Raw genomic sequence first — 23,328 nt, forward strand, 5'->3', positions numbered from 1 at the left:
ACAGCCTCAGGGGCCAGCGGTGAGCAGGGTGCTGGGGGGCTGGCCTCCAGGGTCTAGCCCCACTGCTGGGAAGGGAGGGGGCCAGTGGGGTGGGGGGTCAGGACTCTGGTGGTCTCAGCCCTGCTGCTCGAGGGGGTGCTGGGGACAGGACACCAGAAAGCAGGTCCCCAGGCTGGGCAGAGGCAGCTGGTGCCCACGCTGTCCTGGGGCTGCAGGCTCTGCCCCTTTTAAAGGGCCAGGCCCACACGCCCACAGCTCCCATCCTGCTAGCCCTGGCCCCGGGGCTTGAACCAGCAAAGCTGGGGAGGTTGCCCCCCCCTGCAGCCCCACATGTGACCAGCAGGGAGCCCAGCTGGGAGACAGTAAATGCCACAGGGGTCTACCACTAGCACATCAATGATGGGGGGAGCCAGGCCCCAAGCAAAGCCGAGGCTCCTTCACTACGGGGCATGGGCTGCTCACTTGGGGGAGGGGCGGCACAGCTATGAGGCTGCTCACTCCGGGGGGGGCACAGCTATGGGGCTGCTGTCCAATCCAAGCAGGTGGGAGCGAACTGCTCCCAGCCGCTGGGTAGCCCCAGGTGCGATGAGTTACCCGGTCACGGAGCCCCCGCTGCCCGGCCACTGGGGGCGTGGAGAGGGAGTGGGGTCTGGTGACCCCTATGGGTGCCTGCGTCCACTGTGGGGGGCTGAGGGGATGCCAGGAGGCCACAGGGCACTAGTGCCGAGCCCCACGTCCGGTCGGCAGGGGGCCCCAGCAGCCTCACCCCCTAACTAGCTGACCCCGCGGCCCCGCCCTAAGGAGCCCCCCAACCCAGGAGCTCCTGCTGGCTTGGAAGGGGTCAGGCTGTCAGCTGCTCTGCACAGCAGAGCCCCCCGTCTCCACCCAGTCCCCGGGGGCCCCGCTGGCTCCCCCGGTTCCTGCTGCAGGAAGCATGACCCTTCCGGAGGGGAGCGGCCAGGACAAGTTGCCATGACAACACTTGCCCATGACCTTCAGGGGCTGAAAAATATTAAACAAAGTATGGGGGGCGGGGGGGTGAACACATCCAGCCCCCTCCCACTGTGCTTTCATGGAGGGGCCACCCATCAAACATAGAATCAACCAGGGTGAAATTCTTGGTGTGTAGTCACCAGCCCTGAGCTAGAAGGTGGCTGGGGACAGAGAGGGGCTGGGGACTCGAGGGGAAAATCACACATGCCCCCCCACTGAGCTGGGTATCCCAGGCTCCTGGTCCCACCCCCGATGCAGCAGCAGAGGGGTTAACACTTGTGGGCAGGCCCTGCCCCCCCACACACAACTGATGGGTGGGAGGGGGGTTGGTCCCCTGGGATCCCCAGCACGGACACCCCAGGCCACGGGTGTGGGTACCCCCCGCATCAGACACCAGACAGGATGAAGTCAAATCTCCCCCTTGCCCCTCGAGCTGGGGCCCTGGCCAGAGCCAAAGAACCCGACGGGCCCACGAGACATCAGAACGGAGCAACCCGGGGAAGCTTTTTATTTTCAAAATACTGTGCCCCCCCCATATCTTCAGACGTATTGACATTCCCCCCCCAAAGACAGAGACACCCCCCCCGAGACCCCTTCCCCCGACACTGGACAGGCGGGGGGAAGGGCGGCTAAAGTAAGAAAAGGGGGAGAGGATTTGGCAACCATTTAAGGCACCTGCTCCCCATCCATTAGAGGAAATACGGTACCAGCTGCAGGACAGGAGCTGCCCACTAGGGGGCGCTACGGAAAGAAGGCGGGTCTGACAGCTTAAAGGGGCAGAGAGCGACACCCCCCCGCCCTCCCCTGGGGAGCCCCCCGGAGTTGGGGCTGGGCCGGGACCGCCCCGCCGGCTACATGACCTCGTAGCCGCTGCGGATCCCCTTCATGAGGCAGCAGGCGAAGACGATGCCCAGGAGCTGGAAGAGGAGATGAGGCGTCAGGCGACCATGATGCCAACAGCCCCCCCGGCTTTAACCCTCCACCTGCTGCGGTCCCCCACCCCCACCGGCTGGGCACTGCCTGGTCCTGTGACCTTTGCCCTCCAGCCCATTAGAGAGAGGGGCACCCTCAACTCGCCTCGCCCCCCCCCCCAGGGGCCCAGATCTGTGCTCCGGCCCAACCGGAGTAGCTAGGGCAGGGGAAATTGTCCAGCATCCCTGGATTCCCCCGCCCCACCCCCAGCACTGCCTGTCTCCGGACGCAGGGGCGGGGCCAGGCATGCCACGGGGCACAGCCAGGGATGGGCGCTCGGTACCTCGAAGAAGGCGATGCCCAGCGCCACGGCCGCCACGATGACTATGTGTTTCTTCAGCCAGGCCTCGATGCTCCACGCACAGCCCTGCAGGGGGAGCCGACGAGGCAGCTCAGGAGCCCAGCTAGGACAGTGAACCCCCCCTTCGCACCCCCCCCGCCCCAGCTGAGACAGTGTGAACCCCCCCTTCGCGCCCCCCCCGCCCCAGCTGGGACAGTGTGAACCCCCCTTTCGTCCCCCGCCCTGCCCTCCCTGCCCCAGCTAGGACAGTGTGAACCCCTCCTTCGCGCCCCCACCTGCCCACCCCAGCTGGGACAGTGTGAACCCCCCTTTCCTCCCCACCCCCAGGCTGGAACTCACTTGGCTGTGGACGGTGGCAGGCGTGGGTTGGAGGTAGCACATGGGCACGGTGGCGTTCGCCCAGCAGCAGGATTGGGGGACGCTCTGGTTGGTTTTGAACGGTTCGACACTGAACCAGTCCGTGAAGTTATTGGCCCCGCAGCAAGAATACTGCGAACAGGAGAGAACCAGGCCTCAGAGCAAGCAGGAGCCTCTGGCCTCAGGGCGCAAGGTCTAGTGGTTAGAGCAGGCGGCTGGGAGTCAGGACTCCCAGGTTCCCTCCCCAGCTGTGAGGGGGAAACTTGGTCCAGCATTTGGAACCAAAGCCCCAGCACCCCCCCGGCCCCCCCAAAGAGGTCAAAGGTCGCAGTGCCCCACCCCACTCACTTTCTTCTGCAGTTCGTCCAGGGTCTCGGCTATCAGCGAGTCGTTGCTGTATTTCCTCATGGCATCCTCCAGGCCATCCTGGAGCACAGCGCGGACCTGGGGGGGAGCAGGGGGTCAGAGCAGCCACACACGGCTCCCGAGGCTGAGCGCCCCCTTGTGGGCTCTCGGGTCACCCACCACCTCAGCTGGGTGGGCCCCGGACCCAGGCTGAGCCCCACTGGTGGTCCCCAGGCAGCCCCAAGTGCATCTCCCCAAGAGACGCCTACACCAGGGGGAGCAGGATGCCCCCATCGCGGGATCCACACGGTAGCAAGGTGCCCACCTTGTCCTTGAAGATGTACCCGGCAATGGCAGCTGCGATCTCCACCAGGAAGATACAGGTGAGCAGGACGGCGAACTGTGGGGGAGAGTGGGGTGAGCGGTGCCCCTCAGGCCTGCCCCGCAGCCCCCAGCTCCCTGTCCCCCAGCCCTAAACCCTTGGGATGCACCTGAATCCTGCCCCGCAGCCCCCAGCCCCTGCATCCTAAACCCTTGGGATGCCCCTGAAGCCTGCCCTGCAGCCCCCAGCCCCTGCATCCTAAACCCTTGGGATGCCCCTGAATCCTGCCCTGCAGCCCCCAGCCCCACCTGCATCCTAAACCCTTGGGATGCCCCTGAATCCTGCCCTGCAGCCCCCCCCCCGGTCCTGCCCCCAGCTCTGCCGCCGGCTGCGCCCCCTCACCGTGGTGACCATGCAGTAATTCTCCTTCGAGGCCCCGCAGCAGCCGAAGAAGGAGACAAAGAAGATGACGACGCCCACGACGATGATGACGATGGGGGCGCCCGAGGCCGAAGGGCTACTCATGATCAGTGTCTTGTTGAGCTCGATCTGCACGTAGATCCCGATGACGATGAGGGCGATGCCGCAGAGCTGGGGGATGGGGGAGACGGGGGCAGGTCACCCCGAGCATCACCTGATCAGTGCCCCTCCCCCACACTCACCCTCCCGGACCCAGTCAACAAGGGCCCCTGGCTGGCCCCGGACCCCATAGAGCCAAGAAAGTGCTGCCCATGTCCCCTCTGCTAGATGGCACCTGACCTGCTCAGCTGTGTGTCACAGCCCCCACCCGCCCCAACTGATGGGGATTTGCCAGTAGCCAGGGTGGCTTTTGGAATGAGGAGGAGGGGGGATGGGAGTGCCAGTCCTGCCAGCCTCAGGGAGTTTCTCTATTTGCTACAAGAGCTTAAATTCCCCCCCCCCCCCCCGCCCCAGGATCCTGAAGCACACGCCAGGCCTGGCACTGAGGCCATGCTTAAAATGCAGCCACCTCTGGGGTGGGGCATGGCAGCCTCAGAGCAACAGTGCTGGAGAAAGGTGTTCCCTCCCCCTCCCCCGCCGGATCCTGCCCAGTATCCCCGCCCCCTGTATCCCCTCCTGGGGGAGGGGTTTGGAGAGTTAGGGATACCCCCTCCATCAGAATTCAGCCAGGACACCAGGGTTTGCACCCCAAACCCCTGAGTAGTGCCAGGGCGATGCCATGCAGACAGGAGACACCAGCCGCCCTGGCAGCATCTCAGACACTAGAATGGGGGGGCAGAGAGACCCCCCACCCTAAAGACAATCTGGAGCAAGGGGAGGGGTGAGAACCCCCCCAATAAGGGGGAGATGTGCTAGGTAAGTCCTACCTAGCCCCAGAGAGTGACCCACAGGCAGACCCAGGCCCTGCGACCTCCTTATCTCCCCATCCCATCTGAGGATCTCAAATCACAAACTCCATTGAACTTCACCTCTTCCACACTCCCATGTACACTACACCCCCCCACGGGCTCGCCTCCCCACCCCAGCCAGCCTCCACCCCCTTCTCAAACAGCCCCTCTCGGCCCTATTTACCTTTCCCTGCCCAAGGAACACAGACCCACGACTCCACCCACTTGCCTGGGATCAAGGGGAAGAGATGCCAAACCCTGGGGAGACCGGGCAGGGTCATTCCCTGGACGCATGGCGGGTGGGGGGGGCTCGCCCTGGGCAGAGGCAGGCAGGGACCAAGATGCCCTGGCCCCACTCAGCGGGGGCAGACCGGGCACATGCCCCACTACCCTCTGCTGGGCAAGGGTGCATTGCTCAGTCGCATGATAGGCCCCCACCCCGCCCTAAGCCCCTGGCAGATCCGGAGCCCCGTCCCCACCCCGCTGAGCGGGGGGTGATTTGGTACCAGCAGGACAGAGCTGGGGGCACCAGACCCTGTATGGCTTGGGACTCAGCTGTTGCCACCAACACCCCCCCCCCGGGTCCGAGTTCTGTAATCCCATGGGAGCCCCCCTCAGGGGGGTAGGTGTCCTGTGACTCAGGACTTCCCCTTTCTCCCTGCTCAGCCCCCCCCCCCCAGGGAGGGGGGGGATTGGCTGGAACCAGTCAGGGGGAGAGACCGGAAGAAGCCACATGGGAGAACAGGCCCCGCCCCTGGGTGTGACAGAGCCTGGGGGTCCCCGATGGGGGAATAACGCTCCCCCCAGAGCCCAGCCGCCTTTCTCCTCCTCCAGCCCAGCGACATGGCGGGGGGGGGGTGTTATTAAAGCCGAGTTCCTCTGGAGCCTGGGTTTCCGGCCTGGCCTGCGAGAGGCGGGTGTGTGTGTGTGTGTGTGTGTGTACGTGTATGTGTGTGTGTGTGTGTGTGTGTACGTGTACGTGTACGTTTGTATGTACGTGCGTGTGCGTGCACTCGACGGCGGGTGGGGGGGGTTGTGAGGCCTCGCAGGGGGCAGAGGATCCTGGCACCAGCTCTTCCACTACAGGGCCCGATGCCAAGCACGACCCCCCACCCCCTGCTGGGATCCCGGGGCAGACGCTGGCCCTGCAGTACAGGGCCAGGTGGCTGCCACGTTAGCCCCAGCCCTGCCTCAACCCCCATCCCTATCAGCGGGACGAGCTCTCGGTGCTAAGCGGCACCCAACTGGCCCTGCAACCAACTGGCTCCTGCTGCTGCCAGTGAGCTGCCCTGGGGGGCAGGCCAGGGCCCCCCCACCTCTCCGGGGTGGGCTATGGGGGGGGAGGGGCTGGGAGCCAGGCCTCCGGGGTTCCCATCCTGGGAGGATGGTGACATCTAGCGGTTAGAGCAGAGACAGCTCAGGCCCCCGGGTTCCCGTCCCAACTCTGCCACAGTCAAGTCCATTCCCCATGCCTCAGTTTCCCCATCTGCCAAATGAGGCCACTCCACCTTCTGGAGTCTTATTTCTGGTGTTTATGAAGCGGGGGGGGGGGAGGGGGAGGGGAGCACAGGTTGCCAGTCAGAGATCCCGAGCAGGAGCCCTTTCAGTGACGTTCCATCGGCCGGGATCCCCACCCTGGGAAAGCCCTGTGTTCTCAGGCCCAGGTGTGTTTACCTGCCAGGGAGGGTAAACGGAGCAGCCAGCTTGGCTGCCTGTAAAAACACTGACGCTCCCCTGAGCTACTCACCGAGGGCGGGCCGGGTCAGGCCAGGCACCACTGACCACATTCACGTGGGTAGCGGAGCCAGGGTGGCAAGGGGAGAAACTGCCCCAGTCTATGTCGGGCAGAGGGGAGCTACAGAGCCAGCTACTGGGGTCACAAGTGCCCCGGCTGGGCCAGGCGCTCCTCATTCCCTGGCTCCAGCCCACATCCACTGTTGAGCTCAACTGCTGGGCGCCTGGGCCATACCCCCTGGCACCGCGGGAGCACGGGCGCTCCAGCACTGCCCAGTGATCCCCCGGTGCCAATGGGTCTGAAGGGTCCCCTTGCCAACCTCTGTGGGAGCGTGGCCAGGGCTGGGCACACGCCCCCTCCTCACAGCTGAGCTGGTTCCTCCTCCCAAACTCTGTGACCCCCCTGGCTGGGTGGGGCTGGGACAGGGACAGGAGGCCCTGGCTCCTTCCCACCATTGAGCAAGTGAGACCCCTGCGCGAGCCACGCCTCCTGCCTACGAGAGTTGACTCAGCCCCCCCTTCTCGGCAGGACACGCGCTCCCGCCCGCCCGTTCCGCTGGGCAATCGCAGGCCGATTAAGATCGAAGCCCGGAGCCGTTAGGCCCTGCCCAGGTCTTTCCCCACCAGCCACTTCCCCTGCCATTCAGATGGCACATGACACGGGCCGTGATAGCATCTCCCTCGGGGCAGGGGGCCCAGCACCCCTCAGCTGGAATCAGCACCATGACAGTCCCCATCCAGCGCCCAGCCTGCCGCAGGCCAGGGGGTGCCCGGGCTCCAGGGATGACGGCCACTGAGGTCACAGACAGGCCATGGTAGTGTCAGCAGAGATGTCAAGGGGTGAATGGGCCAGGGATGCCCAGCTCCCCGGGTGGAGGGGGCATCTGTCCAGGGCAGGCGAGACACCATGGCCCAGGGGGAGGGGAGACCTGCCCCGTGCCTGCTCTGGGATTAGCCAGCAGGACAATTCAATGGACGCTGAATACCCTGTCGAGCACCCCCAGAAGTCAGGCATAGGGTCTCCAGCCGCTCTTGGGGAAAAAATGGGTATGACTCACTCACTGCACTGGGGCGTTACCCCTGAAACCTAATGCTGGCTGATTATAGGTCAACAATGGAACTGCCAGGCTATTAGCAATAAATCACCAGCTACTCTGGGCCAGGGGTGGGGAGGTACCACATCTTCCCTAGCTGACTCCTGTTTACGATTAGCTGCCCACCTCCCGCCCCGCCCCTGCAATCCACACCCCCCCCCCCAAATAAGTCAATCACTCCCAAGCAGACACTCTCCAGATTCCCTGCCCAGGAGCACCAGAAAAAGCCTCATGGCCCAACCAACCATCCCATGTGCCCCACCCCAGCGGAGAGCCGGGTGCAGCCTGGGAAGGCCCCATCTCCTCACCTGCAATTCTGGCTTGGTTCACACCCTCCAGACACATTAAATGGAAACTCCCGTAACCTGTGGGCATGAGCTGGGGGGTGCCTGTTCCAGAGAAGTCACCTGCCATCGCTAGCCAAGGCCTGTACAAGGTGGCGCCACTATGCTCTCTGCCAGGTACAGCCAGAACCCCAAGCCTGTTGTCATAGACCCAATACTGCAAACAGGCAGGGGAGAGGCCCAGTGTGCTGGAACGGCAGGGTGTCGGGTGCTGGATGACCTGGGGTCAAGCCCCACTGTGGCCATGAAGCTCTGAGTGGCACCAGGTTCGTGACAATACTAGCCAAGTTCCTCGCCTCCCTGGCCCCAGCGTGAGGCAGACAGTGGTATCAGTGACGCTCTGTGGTTTTTTAGGGCCCTTTGGAGCCCCCCGCGTCAGCCACCGGAGCAGGGCTGCAGCTAGCCCACATCCTGTCCCCACAGCAGGGAAAAGGAGCCTCTTTTGGGCTGGCCAGAGCCAAGAACCTGGCTTCGAACTTCAGAAGGGCTCAAGGCTGAGATTCAGACTCTCCCTGGGCTCTCTAATGAGCCAAACTGGCCCCTCAACCCCACACGTCAGCCTCAGCCCAGGGCCCATCTAGCCCGGCCTCCAGCCTGCCACTGGGGCAGCCCAGCTGCTTCTGAAAAGGGTCCGGGAACCCTGCAGGCCCCCTGAGACCCTGCGCCCAGCCCCACCCCAGTTCAAGCTCAGCTCATGCCCTGTCACAGAGGGGGGTCAGCCCCCCATGTCCCGAGGGACCTGAACCCCCGCCTGCCCCGGGGGGAGTCTCCAGCCTGCCCCCCTCCCCACGCAAGGCTGGGCAGGGCGGGAACCTGGGACCCCTGCCGGCGCTGGGGTAGGGAGACGCGCCCATGGGCGCGGGGGGAGACTTGGGGGTGGGGATGACGCAATCAGGATCCTGCCCGGGTCACCCCGAGGGAACGAGGGGTCGGGGGGGCCGGGAGGGGGGCAGGCCCGACTCACCCAGAACAAGAAGTTGAAGAAGAAAACCAGGAACTTGACGCATTTCATGCCGCCTTCCAACGCCATCGCGCCCGGTGCCTGGGGGGGACAAAGCGCGCAGAGCCGCGGGGCTGGGGGAGTGCGGAACAGAGCCCCCCACAGCCGGCCCCCAGCCCCTTGGCCCGGGGAAAGCCCCCCCCGCCGGAATCTCCCCAGCAGCGGGTCCTCCCACCCCTCCATGCCCCCCCGCTCCGCTCCGCCCCCGCCGGGCCCCCCAAGCCAGAATCCTCCCCTTAGCCAGCCCCATCCCCCTCCCCCGCCCACCTAGGGAGCCGCCCTTTCGCCCCTTGGCTCCCCACTTTGTAAAGCCCCCCCACCTCGGTCTCGCCGCCCCGCAGCCGAGCGCTCCTGCCTCCGCCCGCTCCGGTCACTTGACTCGCTCGGCTCCACGCAGGAGGGGCCTGGCACCATGTGACCCCTGTAATCAACAGGAAACCCACGGGTGGAGCGGCCCCGCCCCGGGTGGCTTCCAGCCCCGGGGCCAGGGGCCCCGGTTAACTCCCCCCGCCGGTCCCACGGGGACCCCCCGGCCCAGCCCTGCGAGCCCCGGGCGGGCGGGATCGGTCCCCACGCGCGGCCCCGCGGGGGCAGCTCGCTATTGCTGGGTCTCTGGAGGCCCCTACGGGTCGGGGTCTCGGCCGGGGTCGCGCTCAGCCCCCCACATGCGGCGGTGGCAGGTGGCAACGAGCCGGGAAGTTTGACTTTGTCCCTTGGAAAGCGCCCCACAGGCCCCCCGGGAATTAAGAGAAACTTCCTCCAGCCCCACTGCCCTAAAGCGGCTCATGCAGGGGCAGCCCTGGGTCTCTCAGAGTCCGTCTAGCCCCAGATCCCGTCTTCACCAGCAGCCCTGCCAGAGCGCCAGGAGGAGAGCCCAGAACAGGGCAGCTGGTCGAGCCCCCGGGTTTCCCCTCCCAACTCCTGGCGCTCAGAGGGTTAGGGCCACCCAGGATGGCCTGCGGCCCTGACTGTGAACTGACCCAGTTCTTTTTTGAAGCCAGTTATACTTTGGGCCTTCACAAGGCAAAGAGTTCCACAGGTTAACTGTGCACTGCATGAAAACGCTTGCCTCTCGTTTATAGGAAACCCACTGCCTGTTCACTTCATCGGGGACCCGAGGCTTTTGTAGTGCAGAAAAGGGCAAATAACCCTTCCCTAGTCACTTTTTCCCTCCCCGGCCTGATTTTCTCCCCTCCAGTCATCTCTTTTCTAAGCTGAACCGGCCCGGTCTGAAGTCAAAGCCATTCCAGCCCCAGATGATCCTGCTGCTCTGTGCAGTGAGGCTAGTCTCCTATGGCACGGGACCTAAACCACTGAATGCTGGGTCTGAAGGGGCTGCTAGCTGGAAGCCGAACCAGAAAAATTCCAGTTAGAAAGTAGGCCCAGATTGTTAAGGGGGGGGTTAACCCCTGGCCCCACCTCCCCAGGGCAGGGGGATCCTCCATTGCCGGCGACCTGTGGGAGCAAGATCTGGTTTCCCTTGCAAATAGCACGGTCTGGAGCAGAACAGCCTGTGGCAGGTGCAGGAGTCAACAGCACCGGGCCTGGGGCCCAGCACAGAGGGGCTGAATCGCCTGCTTCCGGGAGCCTTTGAGCCCCCCCGCAAAAGTGAAAAGGAGTCCCAGCCCCTCACACCTGATCCAGATGAGTTTAGCATTGTGTGGGGGTCAGGACTCCTGGGTTCTGTCCCAGTTCTTGGAGGGCTTGTGCTCTAAGGACTGGTGCAGGGAGCCAGGACCTCCAGACTCTGCTGCCGACTCCACCCGCCTTGCTGTGTGACCCTGGGCAGGTCACTTTCTTGGTCAGTGCCTCAGTTTCCCCCTCTGGGGGATGCAGACAATGCCTGGTTGTTGTCGAACTGCCTTGTAAAGTGACTTCATTTTACCCAGGAAAGTCCCTGGGTGCTGGGCTGGCGTCAGCCCAGACAGGACAAACTTTCCTTTATGTCCATGTTGCAATGGCAGGCCCGGTTCAGTCTCGGGGGGTGGGGGGGCTGCCAGTTAGGGGCAGGACCTTGGTTTTAAATGTCTCCCTCATACCTTGTGTTTTATAGCTTCCATCAGGGGCATTATATACCGAGACCATCCCCCCCACCACCAAGATCAGTCGCCAAACAGCCTGTGGTAGGTAGCCTCAGGCACTGGGCATGGGCCCGGGCCGCCCGTTCGAGGAGCTGGAACATTACTTTAGGATTTGTAGTGTGTAGTGCCTAGCGGTCCCCACCGAGGTCAGGGCCCCCCTTTTACCAGGCCCTGCACAGGCCCCACGAATGAGATCAAGGCCCCCCGTACCAGGCCCTGCACAAACACAGAGGAAGAGCCAGCCCCGGCCCAGAGAGCCTGACCCCTAACCAGACAGGGCGAGGGAGGCCAGGTGATTGGGGCACCAAGGCCCAGAGAGATTTGGTGACTTGCTCACGGTGGGTGCAGAGCTCAGAAATGACCCCAGGTGAGGAGACAGTTAGACCAGAAACAGCGCCTCCCAGAGGGGAAAGGCCTCATGTCCCATTCCCAGCCCCCCCGAGCCAGCCAGGCCCCACCCTGGGGATCAGAGCCAGTGGCCCTAGAGGGGAAAGGCCTCCTGCCCCATTCCCAGCCCCCCCCAAGCCAGCCAGGCCCTGCCGTGGGGCCGGATCAGAGCTGTCATCCCCTCGAGAGGTGCTTCCTGGCTCCAGATTAGATAGCAGCAGGGTGAGGTGTATGGAAACTCCTCCCACCCGCCCTGCCCAGGGACAGCTCAGCGCTGCCAGGTAGGGGAGCCCCAGGCCGGGGGATGGTGGTTAGAGAGAACGCCTGGAGCCAGGGAAAGTCTGGGCAGCAGGGCAGGGGTCCGGCGACTCCCCTGCTGGGGCGGGGCAGGGGGCTTGGATGCTGCACTGCACCGACCCCCCTGAGTTCTGCCCAGGGCCCTGCTGGGGACAGGGGATGCCGGAGCATCCAGCTGCGAGACAAAGGCCTGGCTGCCGGCCCCCGAGCTCACTGCTCATCCTGGGGGGATTGGCACCCCTGCCCTGGCCCGGGGGGTTTCCCTGGCTAGGCAGAGATGGGAAAAGGCTCCTGCCCAGCAGGGTTTATACAGCCCGGCTGCTCCTGCCCCCTGCTGGCTCCGGCTGGCAGTGCAGCAAGGGGCCTGCTGCCATGCTCAGAGGGGCTCTGCAGTGTGCACCCCCCGCCCACCAGTCCCAGAGCCTGCCCAGCCCCGCTCCAGGGCCAGGCTAGAGCCGGGCGCCCCGGGAGCACCAGCCGGGCAATAGGTCTGGAGATGGGGCTGGCCGGGGCAGGGGCCTGGGGCGGGGGAAGGAGGCGGAACAAATGAAAGGCGAGAGGGCAGGAAAAGAAAGGCATTGTTTAATGGGGGCCTGGCGGAGGCTGGCACAAACGGGCGAGCTCAGCACAGGCAGTTCTAGCAGAGGGGGTGAGGCTGGAAGACTCCGGGGGGGGTGGCATCAGTCGCCCAGGTCTGCGGCACCTATGGGGAGCAGGGGCTGCCTGCAGCCCCCTGCCCCTCCTCTGAATGGTGCTGCCACCCCCGCCCCTTCGCGCCCTTGGTGCCCAACTGCCCCTACCCCCACAGACCAAGCCGGACGGGGGCTGGCCCCGCCCCCTGCTGCAGCAGAGCCAAGGCAGCCCCCTGAAGGTCACAGGGCAGCGGTGGCCAGTGTGGCCAGCACCACCTCCAAGTGTTCACGGTGCATGAAGGCCACCAAGCCGCCCCGGTTGGCCCAGCGCTCGGCCCCTACGGCACCCCCCGCAGGCTGGCTGTAGGTCAGCTCTGGCAGTGCCCCCTGCTGGCCAGCACGCCAGGCCTGCAGGGCAGCCTCCAGGTCCACCATCCCTCCGCCCAGGGCCCGCAGGATGGCATGGGGGGCGCACGAGTCCCACTTGAAGGTGCTGCCCTCCGAGAGGACGTAGGCCTCAGCCAGCCCCAGGATCACGCACAGCATCTTGTAGCCGGCGCCCGAGGCAAAGCGCAGCCGCTCCCCATATAGGGGCCTCAGCGCCCGCTGGATTGCCGGCGTCTCACTGCTGCTCAGGACGACGGAGGGCTCGGGGCGCAGCGGGGGCCGGCTCAGCGAGCACAGGCTGGTGCCCTGGTACGAGACGCCCCAGTGATACACGCCCTGCCACCTGCGCACAGGATAACACCATGGGGACAGTGCCAGCTGCCACAGGGAGCAGCAGAGGTGGGGCTGGCTGGGGAGAAGAGCTCAGGGCTGGGCTAGCAGGGGGCTGCGAGTTGGGAGTGAGGGGCACCGGCAGAGCTGGGGGTGGGGAGGAGCCCAGGGCTGGACCAGCGGGGGGCTGCAGGTTGGGAGTGAGGGGCACTGGCAGAGCTGGGGGGGACCCAGGGCTGGGACAGCAGGGGGCTGCCGGGTCAGGGCTCAGAGGCACCAGCAGAGCATGTGAGGGAAAGGGTTACACACACCCTGGCGGGGGGTCCCTGCCATGAACTGAAGCTGAACAGAGAGAGGCACAAGCCACTGTCAAAGCAACCCCCCTGGCCCCCTTCTCTCTGCCCCAGTCCCTGGGAGAAGGGTGGGGTTGGTGCAGGCGAAGGGCTCCACTAGTGGCCTGCCCCGTGTGGGGTTCCCCAGCAAGGTCCAGCTGCTGGGGCACCTGCAGAACCCCCCAGCCCTGGGGCAGTGCCAGAATGTGCCCAGGGCAGGGTTCAGGGGAAGGTCCAGGGGTGAGGGGCAGATACCTGTGGGTGAGGGGGTCCTCCCGGAAGAACGGCTCGTTGATGACCCCCAGGACTGGGTCCCCCGAGCTGCGGTCATACGCCCCGATGAGCACCAGTGCCGAGCGCAGCCCGGACGGACAGATGCCACCAATGGGCGCCACGCTGGCCTGGCCACGGATGTACTGATTGGTGGAGTCTGCTGGAGAGAGGGCGGCGTCAGAAGCAGGCTCCAAGCCCCGCCCAGGGCAGAGCACGAAGCCCCCCAGCCAAAGCCACGTGGCTCCCTTTGTCCTCGCCATGCTGGCACGACTGGCGCTAACCGTGGGTCTCGGCCCTAGAACTGGGGATGTGGGGTCCCTCCAGGGCAGGGAGGAGCCACCTTGGGGGTGAGGCCATGGGTCAGCACCTTTTCCCAGCCCCAGGACAGGCCGGCCGCACCCACGCCCCTGGTGTCGTGCTGTGGGATGACCCCCCCTTACCGATGGGGTCGATCCAGATGGCTAGTCTCTCCGGGGGGATTGCCAGCGCCACGGCATCCAGCGCTGCGTCCTGCAGCGCCACCTCCTGGTGGATGGCCGCTGCCAGCAGCTCGGCCGCCGGCTGGTTCCGGTCCAGGATTTTGAAGAGCAGTGAGGCCGTGTCCCGCTGGGTCGCGCACACCTGCACCACCAGGGTTTCTCCTGAGGGTGGACGGGCTTAGCCAGACGGGGCAGGCTCGGGGGCCCCCAGTACAAAGGGGCTGGAGTCAATGTGATGCGGGGGGGCTCCCCAGACCAGGGACCCCCCCCACCCCAGTACAGGACCAACTCAGACCCCCAGCACTAGCTGCCCCAAGCCCTCCCCACCCGATGCTGGGACAGCATGGCAGGGGATGGGGGCCCTTACACCTTTCCCAAGAACTCTCAGCTCCAGCCATCATGCTGCATCGGAGACCAGGGACCCCACTCAGCCAGGGACAGCGCCCCCCACTGGTAGCTCCATCCCATCCCCACGCCACTGACTCACTCACCCAGGCTGTTCTCAAACTTGTTGGATTCTTCCCCGCAGATGTGGCCGTGCAGCTCCGGGAACTGAAAGAGACAGGGCGGGGGGAGCTCAGGGTAGTAGGAACCCCTTGTCTCAGACCCTTGAGACTCCACCTCCCATCGTCTAGGGGTGAGGGGACCCTGGAGGGGGGTGTCCATAGATGGGGACCTAGGCAGCTCCTTGCCTCAGGGATACGATGCCCTCCCGATGCCCCCAAGGGGCACCCCCTGCTCCTGCCTGAGCCCCCCCCACCCCTTTGGGGGTGCTATTTGGATGCAGTCGGACAGGCGGAGGGGAGAGGCCCCAGCCCTGCAGGGCGCCCACGGGTACCTCCTTGCCCACGTCGTGCTTTATGACTTCCTGGATGAGCACGTCCGCCAGCGTCTTGAAATCCTGCACAAACTTCTTGTTCTTGTCGGTGCCCGTCTTCTCCTCAATGAGCAGCTGGAAGAGCGCCTCCTCCTGGCGGCACAGCTGGGCGATGCGGGCTGACTTCTCCGATGCCCCCACTAGGCTCTTCAGCAGGGCCGACATGGTGGAGCGGGGGTCTGGAAGGGAGGCTGGGTTAGATGGCACCCCGGATCCCCCTAGACCTTCCACAGGCCATGAGAGACCAGAGCCCACCAGACGGAGAAAAGGAAGGTCCAGTGATTAGAGAGCAGGACTGGGGGAGTGGGGCTCCCAGGTTCATGGGGAAGGGAAGTGGGGCTAGCAAGAAAGCAAGGGGCTAGGAGCCAGGACTCCTAAGTTCTATTCCCAGTTCTGTGCCTGACCCGCTGCACGACCTTGGACAAGTCCTGTCTCCAGTTTCCCCTCTGAAATGGGGAGACATGAGACTTGTCTCCCCTCTTATGGGGCTGGGGTTCAGAGCAGCCCCTAGCTGCAGGGCAGGCTGGAGAGGGGCCAGGACTACCGCCCAGCATCACGGCATCAAAGGGGTTAACAAAACCCATCTCAAAATAGCTGGGTCTAAAACAGCAGCCGCTAATTGCAGGGCCCAGGGAGGTGCCCTGAGAGGGGGAGCCACCTGCCAGGCAGGGCAGGGCTCCCCCCAGCTCCAAAGGCTTCTGGGAGAACGGCACATGCCAAAATTAACCCAAACTGCTACCAGATGTGACAGAGCCGAAGCCAAGTGCCAGAGGGCAGGGGACGTGCCACGGGGCTCTGGCCTGGCCTGGGTGGGGGATGTGCCACGGGGCCATGGATCGAGCCATGGGGCTCCAGCCTGACCTGTGGACGTGCCATGGGGACTCTAGCCTGGCCTGGGGACGTGCCATGGGGCTCCAGCCTGGCCTGGTTGGGGGATGCCCGGGGATGTGAACCGAGCCACGGGGCTCCGGCCTGCCACAGTCCTCCAGGCAAAGGTTCCTTCTGGGGGATGCTGGCTTTGGTCCCACGGCAGAGCACTGGGGCCAAGCTGGCAACGCATGGGGGAGGGGAAGGAGACTGGGGCAATTCTCCCAGCCCCTCCCCCCTCTTGGAGGGGCGAGGCCGGCTAGTGGGAAACAACAGCGTTGTCGGGGTGCAGCCTGCCAGGCCTCGGGAGGGAGACCCTCGCCCACCGCTGCCATGGGCCTGCCCCATCAGAGCCCTGGCCTCCCCAGGGGGCACCAGCCCCCTCTCCTGGGCCATACAGGGCCAGCATACAGCTCCCTGGCCCGGGGCAGACACCCCTCCCCTCCAGTGGGACCCTCCCCCCCTTGCCCGAGTCAGGCGCCCGCCCAAACCGGGAGGCCCCACATTAACCCCTTCAGTGCCAAGCAGCATCCCAGGCCGGAGCCAAGCCAAATGGCAACAGCAGCTCCCCGCCTCAGCCTGTGTCCTGCCCCCCCACACCTGTCAGCTCCCCCCCAGCCTGTGTCCTGCCCCCCACAACTGTCAGGTCCCCTCCAGCCTGTGTCCTGCCCCCCAACCTCTCAGCTCCCCCCAGCCTGTGTCCTGCCCCCCCACACCTGTCAGTTCCCCTCCAGCCTGTGTCCTGCCCCCCAGCTTCTCAGCTCCCCCCACCCTGTGTCCTGCCCCCCCACACCTGTCAGGTCCCCTCCAGCCTGTGTCCTGCCCCCCAACCTCTCAGCTCCCCCCAGCCTGTGTCCTGCCCCCCCACACCTGTCAGTTCCCCTCCAGCCTGTGTCCTGCCCCCTAGCCTCTCAGCTCCCCCCACCCTGTGTCCTGCCCCCCCACACCTGTCAGGTCTCCTCCCGCCTGTGTCCTGCCCCCAACCTCTCAGCTCCCCCCAGTCTGTGCCCTGCCCCCCCACACCTGTCAGGTCCCCTCCAGCCTGTGTCCTGCCCCCCAACCTCTCAGCTCCCCCCAGTCTGTGCCCTGCCCCCCCACACCTGTCATGTCCCCTCCAGCCTGTGTCCTGCCCCCCAACCTCTCAGCTCCCCCCAGCCCGTGTCCTGCCCCCCCACACCTGTCAGTTCCCCTCCAGCCTGTGTCCTGCCCCCTAGCCTCTCAGCTCCCCCCACCCTGTGTCCTGCCCCCCCACACCTGTCAGGTCTCCTCCAGCCTGTGTCCTGCCCCCCAACCTCTCAGCTCCCCCCAGTCTGTGCCCTGCCCCCCCACACCTGTCAGGTCCCCTCCAGCCTGTGTCCTGCCCCCCAGCTTCTCAGCTCCCCCCACTCTGTGTCCTGCCCCCCCACACCTGTCAGGTCCCCTCCAGCCTGTGTCCTGCCCCCCAACCTCTCAGCTCCCCCCAGTCTGTGCCCTGCCCCCCCACACCTGTCTGGTCCCCTCCAGCCTGTGTCCTGCCCCCCAACCTCTCAGCTCCCCCCAGCCTGTGTCCTGCCCCCCCACACCTGTCAGGTCCCCTCCAGCCTGTGTCCTGCCCCCCAGCTTCTCAGCTCCCCCCACCCTGTGTCCTGCCCCCCCACACCTGTCAGGTCCCCTCCAGCCTGTGTCCTGCCCCCCAACCTCTCAGCTCCCCCCAGCCTGTGTCCTGCCCCCCCACACCTGTCAGTTCCCCTCCAGCCTGTGTCCTGCCCCCTAGCCTCTCAGCTCCCCCCACCCTGTGTCCTGCCCCCCCACACCTGTCAGGTCTCCTCCAGCCTGTGTCCTGCCCCCAACCTCTCAGCTCCCCCCAGTCTGTGCCCTGCCCCCCCACACCTGTCATGTCCCCTCCAGCCTGTGTCCTGCCCCCCAACCTCTCAGCTCCCCCCAGTCTGTGCCCTGCCCCCCCACACCTGTCATGTCCCCTCCAGCCTGTGTCCTGCCCCCCAACCTCTCAGCTCCCCCCAGCCCGTGTCCTGCCCCCCCACACCTGTCAGTTCCCCTCCAGCCTGTGTCCTGCCCCCTAGCCTCTCAGCTCCCCCCACCCTGTGTCCTGCCCCCCCACACCTGTCAGGTCTCCTCCAGCCTGTGTCCTGCCCCCCAACCTCTCAGCTCCCCCCAGTCTGTGCCCTGCCCCCCCACACCTGTCAGGTCCCCTCCAGCCTGTGTCCTGCCCCCCAGCTTCTCAGCTCCCCCCACTCTGTGTCCTGCCCCCCCACACCTGTCAGGTCCCCTCCAGCCTGTGTCCTGCCCCCCAACCTCTCAGCTCCCCCCAGTCTGTGCCCTGCCCCCCCACACCTGTCTGGTCCCCTCCAGCCTGTGTCCTGCCCCCCAACCTCTCAGCTCCCCCCAGCCTGTGTCCTGCCCCCCCACACCTGTCAGGTCCCCTCCAGCCTGTGTCCTGCCCCCCAGCCTCTCAGCTCCCCCCAGCCTGTGTCCTGCCCCCCCACCCGAAGCCAGGCCCCCCTCGAGTGCAGCATCGTGCAGCCCCTGGCCAGCCCACGGCCCCCGCCCCCAGGCGGGCCCCCCCTACCCGCGGGCTCAGGGATGCTGCGGCCGCTGGCGGGCGCGGACAGTCACGGGTGGGACCGTCCCCGACACCCCCGCGAGGGGCGGGTCCCCGCCCGGCCATGTGACGCCGCGGGGTTAACCTCGTCGGCGCCGGGCCGCCCCCCACCCCTCCGCCAGGTGCTTGGGCGTCGAGGCCGGGGGGACCCGGGTTAGGACCGGAGCCGCCGCTCCAGGCCCCGGCTGGGACCCCCGTCCCCGCTAGCCACAGTGGTTATCGCTGGGGAAATCGAGGCACGGGTCAGGCCAGTCCGCGCAGAGCCTGGAACAGAACCCAGGAGTCCTGAGTCCAGCCTCCCGCCCAGGGCCCCCACCCCCTTGCCAGGGCCAGGAACAGAACCCAGGAGTCCGGGCTCCCGCCCCCTCCCCCTTTCGCAGGGGTCCGGACCCGCCCCGGGCTCCTGGGCGGGACGGAGCCGGGAGCGGGGCAGAGTTGGGCCCGGATCGGGCCCGCCCGGTAAGTCCCTGTTTCTAACCTGCCAAGACCCGAATTTCGGGTTCTGGGTTTCCCAGGCAACAGCTGGTGACATCAGCGCGAAAGAATCAGGACAACTCTCAGGCCTTGGTGATGTCATCAGCCGTTGCCATGGTGAAACGGCGAGCTCTGACCTCAGGTCCTGACAGGTCAGTAAAAGAGGAACTGATTTCCGCTCTCAAATCGTTCTGACACCTGGCCCTTTACACGCGTTCACGAACGAGACCCCGGGACCGCTCCCGCCTGCTCAACAGGGGAAACTGAGGCAGGGAGGGGGAGACTTCAGCCTGGCCACACAGCAAGGCTGGCACAGCTGAGGACAGAGCCCAGGAGTCCTGGCCCCCAGCACCTTGCTCTAACCACTAGGCCCCGCTCCCCTCCCAGAGCCAGGGATTGAACCCAGGTGTCCTGGCTCCCAGCCCCCCCTGCTCTAACCAGTAGACCCCACTCCCCTCCCAGAGCTGGGATAATACCCAGGAGTCCTGGCTCCCAGACCTACCCACTAGACCCTGCTCCCCTCCCAGAGCTGGGGATAGAAGCCAGGAGTCCTGGCTCTCAGCCCCCCCTGCTCTAACCAGTAGATCCCACTCCCCTCCCAGAGCTGGGATAATACCCAGGAGTCCTGGCTCCCAGACCTACCCACTAGACCCTGCTCCCCTCCCAGAGCTGGGGATAGAAGCCAGGAGTCCTGGCTCTCAGCCCCCCCTGCTCTAACCAGTAGATCCCACTCCCCTCCCAGAGCTGGGATAATACCCAGGAGTCCTGGCTCCCAGACCTACCCACTAGACCCTACTCCCCTCCCAGAGCTGGGGATAGAAGCCAGGAGTCCTGGCTCCCAACCCCCCCCCCCATTAAGGCTGATTCCCCACTCTGGCACTTCAAGTGCAGAAGGTGGGGCCCACAAGCATTCTAAAAATTAATATTGGCCACTCCAGGGTGGTATTAAATTCCCAAGGTTACAGGTTCTCTTTGACCTTGGCTGGGTAGGTGCTGCCACCACCCCAATGCAAAACCCCTTGGAACCCAGGAAGGCGCACTTGGGAATTCCTCCCTGTGGGGCACCTTCAAGCCCTTTCGCACACACACACACCCCCTCGGGGAAGAGCTGAGAAAGGAAATCAGCTGTAGCCACCAGCTAGTTAAACAACATGTGCACAAACCTCTTAGGACATCAAAAAGCCAGTCCTGTTCTTAAAAAAGATAAATTGCATTAAAAACAAAAGGAAAGAAAATACACCTGGAACTTAGGCTTTTGCTAGATTTAAAAAACCCACTTACAAAAATCAAACATCAAGAATAACCTTGAAGTCCAGTTTAAAGGTTACAAGAAGAACAAAAACATTTGGGGTTAGCCCTGAGGAGTCCACAAGCCAATAAGAAATAAAACTAATCACGTTTTCCTAGACATGCCCTAATTTCCTTACATATCTGGGGATTCAGATCAGCAATCTCTAGGTAAAAAGAAAAGGAGTACTTGTGGCACCTTAGAGACTAACAAATTTATTAGAGCATAAGCTTTTCCACCAAATGCATCCGATGAAGTGAGCTGTAGCTCACGAAAGCTTATGCTCTAATAACTTTGTTAGTCTCTAAGGTGCCACAAGTACTCCTTTTCTTTTTGCAAATACAGAAGAACGGCTGCTACTCTGAAATCTCTAGGTATGAGCTGACAGTTTTTCTTAACTGGCTTAAAGCTTTTCATGGCATAACTGCTGCGTGTTCCCCGCTTCCCCGGAGAACCACAACACGCAGACAAAGGGAAGTTTTTTCCCCAATTTTAAAAAGTTCTAGCCCTCCCATTGGCTCTTGTGGTCAGGTGCCTACTCACTTCCTTTTACCTGTGGGCTTGTTAATCCTTTACAGTAAAACAAGTAGAAAACAGACACCAAGAGGAAGTCTACAGCCAACTGGCTGGCTGGGTGGGTGTCCACAAAAGGGAGCTACCCCCCTCTCATTTATCACCCCCCCACACTCTAACCACTAGGCATTTCTTCCTTCCTTTATAAGACTAAATCGCACCCCCGCACACCCCATGGACATTCTAAGCTGCCCCCAAAGGCTGGGAGCCCTCCCAGAAAGACCGCCCTCTGTCCCAGACACTATTCAGCCCGCTGCCCCAGACAGGCAGGTGAGGCCCAGCCTCACCCACTGCCCCCTGAGGCCTGCTCCCTTCCTGCAGTGGGTCTAGGCAGGATCCCTGGGTGTGGGCTTCTCATCATCCCTGGCAGTATCAGGCTCCTGGAGCGATGTCCAGCAGCACCCGTGTCCCCTCCAGCCCCTTGGAGGGAAGGGAGCTGAGCCCAGAAATGCTCTCACAGGAGCTGCCTTTGGGGTGGGAGGGGAACACGGGAGGGAGGAGGGCAGTGCTGGGCCGCAGGGGCTGAAGGAAGCAGGATTTTTGCTGGGTGTTTACAGAGAATCATAAATCCAGGGGCCTCAGGGCCCAGCGCCATTGAAGGAGCCATTCCCTGGCCAGGGAGCCTTGACTGTGGCTAATGGCCCAGTGATTTATGCTGTGTTGTGTGTTTTTATCCTCACCCTGTGATGGCCAATGGCTCTGGAACGTCCCTTCCTTTGGGGAGCCATGGCCCTGCAAGCCCCTGGCTGGGGGCGTGGGCCAGTGTGGGGTGGACTAGGGCTACCTGGAGAGCCAGCCACAGCCAGGGAGGGAATGGCACTCACTGCCTTCACTCCATTGTGCCACAGTACCACGATACTGACTTGCAGCCGGCTGCTATGGGCTTCCCCCGCCCCGGGCTGCCGACGCCCCTCAGCCCCGACTTGCAGCCCCCTGCTATTCATGGGCTTCCCCCCCGCCCAGGGCTGCCTACGCCCCTCACTCCTGACCTGCAGCCCCCGTGGCAGCCCCGCCCTGCACCCCCAGCTCTGCTAAGGCATCTCACTGTCTCTTTGTATCCTGTGAGGAAATGGCTTTACACATACCCCCCCCACACACACATACACATACATACACACACGCACTCTGGGGCAGGCCTGGGCCAGGCCATTAGCCCCCAGCCTGACTCTGCTCAGCCAGCCGCAGACCAGGGGTGCTGCACACTCTGCCCCCACTAGGTGGTGCTCTGAACCCTGATCTAGAGTCAGAGAAGCAGCCGGCGGGGGGGGGGGGGAGAGGGATGTTCTGATTGGCTAAGAGCTGGGGAGATTTTCTGGCACCCAACAGCCCAGGCTGAACCAACCCTGCATCCACTCCGGCCACAGCTGGTGCTAAAAGACCCCCCCACTCCGTGACAGTGAGGTGGGCAGGAGGACTCAGTGACGATGAACTTTCTCTATCGTGCACTCGGACCCGGGTGCCCAGGTTCCAGGGCTCTGGGGGCACCCGCTGAACCACCCAGGCACCGAAAAAACCCTGAGATGCTTCGGAAAATCTTGATTGTGCTACTGGGTTCTGATTCTTCTGCACACGGCGCAGGGCCAGACGAACCTCGGTGCTTCGCTTGGGAGCTGTTTGGGCCAGGGACCGGTTTCTGGTTCTGGGTTCGTACAGAGCCTGGCGCACGGAGGGCCTGGGCCAGGCCTGGAGCTCCTCGGCAGCACTGCAATGCAAGGAGAATAAGAAGTCACAGTAACTTGGCTGCAGACGTTGGACGGACATTTTGTAATGCCGGTGGCAGGCGCTTGCATTTGAGCTCATTGTATGGTATTTTAACATGAAAGTTTAGGCAGGACACAAAGTAGAACAGGTGCCTGATATGTCACTGCCCACGGGGCAAATCCCAGTCACGGAAAAGATAGTAACAAATTCCTCCCACCCCAGAGCAGGGGTTTTCCCAATACACACACAGACTGGCACACATGCGCACCCCTACCCCCGGAGAACTAGCATCTACATTCAAAACCCAAACTAGTGTAAGCTATTACATTACCAGGCATCATGGCCCCTCCCTGTACAGCTGATAACGGACACTCAGAACATGTTCTGGCCTGCTGAATGACCTTGGACAAGTCACTGCGCTGCACAGTGCCTCAGTGTCTCCATCTGTAAAATGGGGCCATGGATCCTGTCCTGCTCTGTAAAGCACTTTGTGACACTATGAAAAGTGTTGAGTAAGCGCTGGGGTTACTAGGGGATGATTACATACAAGGCCCAGCTCCCAGAGTCATGTTCCTACAGGAGAGTTTCCATTTTTATCAAATAAAAACAGACAGTCCCTAGCTCTTTTGGTTGCAGAGAAAAACTGGACATGTGACCGGAGTGGAAACCTAAAAGCTCAGACACCAGAAAGGGGGGATAGAGAGAAACCCAAATTGATTCATATTTTTAAAAAACTCATCATTTTTATGCCACTCTCGTGATTTTGGGGGCCCCGGCCATAGGCCTAGAACAGCTGCGTAGGACTATTCCCCCCCCATCTGCACTAAATCCAATTGCAAACTCCCCCACTTTATAGTGAAACCAATCCCACTCCACATGCAGACAATCAGCTGCCATGCACCCCTCCCCCCCTTTACTGACA

The 23,328-nt window shown here is 63.7% G+C and overlaps 2 protein-coding genes across 10 annotated transcripts in view; both read right to left on the reverse strand.

The window, feature by feature from the left end:
• Positions 1–1,658: 1,658 nt before the first annotated feature.
• Positions 1,659–9,307, reverse strand: CD63 (CD63 molecule). The gene is made up of 8 exons (XM_038379287.2): positions 9,150–9,307; positions 8,794–8,871; positions 3,693–3,881; positions 3,294–3,368; positions 2,972–3,067; positions 2,606–2,755; positions 2,249–2,332; positions 1,659–1,910 (listed from the first exon to the last, which is right to left on the reverse strand). The coding sequence occupies exons 2-8, from the start codon at positions 8,857–8,859 to the stop codon at positions 1,845–1,847; spliced, it is 726 nt and encodes a 241-aa protein (XP_038235215.2). The 5' UTR covers positions 8,860–8,871; positions 9,150–9,307; the 3' UTR covers positions 1,659–1,844.
• Positions 9,308–12,155: 2,848 nt separating this feature from the next.
• INPP1 (inositol polyphosphate-1-phosphatase) overlaps positions 12,156–23,328 on the reverse strand; it is a 37,393-nt gene continuing 26,220 nt past the window's right edge. For 3 of the 9 annotated variants that reach the window (XM_043506494.1, XM_043506493.1, XM_043506495.1), the window contains 6 exons: positions 22,135–22,407; positions 14,866–15,083; positions 14,519–14,579; positions 13,989–14,189; positions 13,531–13,705; positions 12,156–12,956 (listed from right to left, as the gene is read on the reverse strand). In XM_043506494.1, coding sequence (XP_043362429.1) covers positions 12,467–12,956; positions 13,531–13,705; positions 13,989–14,189; positions 14,519–14,579; positions 14,866–15,069 — 1,131 coding nt within the window. In that variant the 5' untranslated portion in view covers positions 15,070–15,083; positions 22,135–22,407 and the 3' untranslated portion in view covers positions 12,156–12,466. Of the gene's footprint in view, positions 12,957–13,530; positions 13,706–13,988; positions 14,190–14,518; positions 14,580–14,865; positions 15,084–16,097; positions 16,120–18,254; positions 18,505–18,848; positions 19,188–21,529; positions 21,669–22,134; positions 22,408–23,328 lie in introns of those variants that run through there. The other 6 variants (XM_043506496.1, XM_043506492.1, XM_043506497.1 and 3 more) reach the window with 6 other exon arrangements.

Source organism: Dermochelys coriacea, chromosome 20 (assembly GCF_009764565.3).
Source record: "Dermochelys coriacea isolate rDerCor1 chromosome 20, rDerCor1.pri.v4, whole genome shotgun sequence".
Taxonomy (NCBI): domain Eukaryota; kingdom Metazoa; phylum Chordata; order Testudines; family Dermochelyidae; genus Dermochelys; species Dermochelys coriacea.

What these genes read in the sequence shown, in the direction of transcription:
- CD63 (XM_038379287.2), bottom strand. Translation starts at nt 8,859, where the DNA reads ATGGCGTTGGAAGGCGGCATGAAATGCGTCAAGTTCCTGGTTTTCTTC. An exon ending in ATTACTGCATGGTCACCACG is followed by an intron (nt 3,369 to 3,692) that starts GTGAGGGGGCGC and finishes TCTCCCCCACAG; the next exon opens with TTCGCCGTCCTGCTCACCTG. An exon ending in TGGACGAACTGCAGAAGAAA is followed by an intron (nt 2,756 to 2,971) that starts GTGAGTGGGGTG and finishes TCCTGTTCGCAG; the next exon opens with TATTCTTGCTGCGGGGCCAA.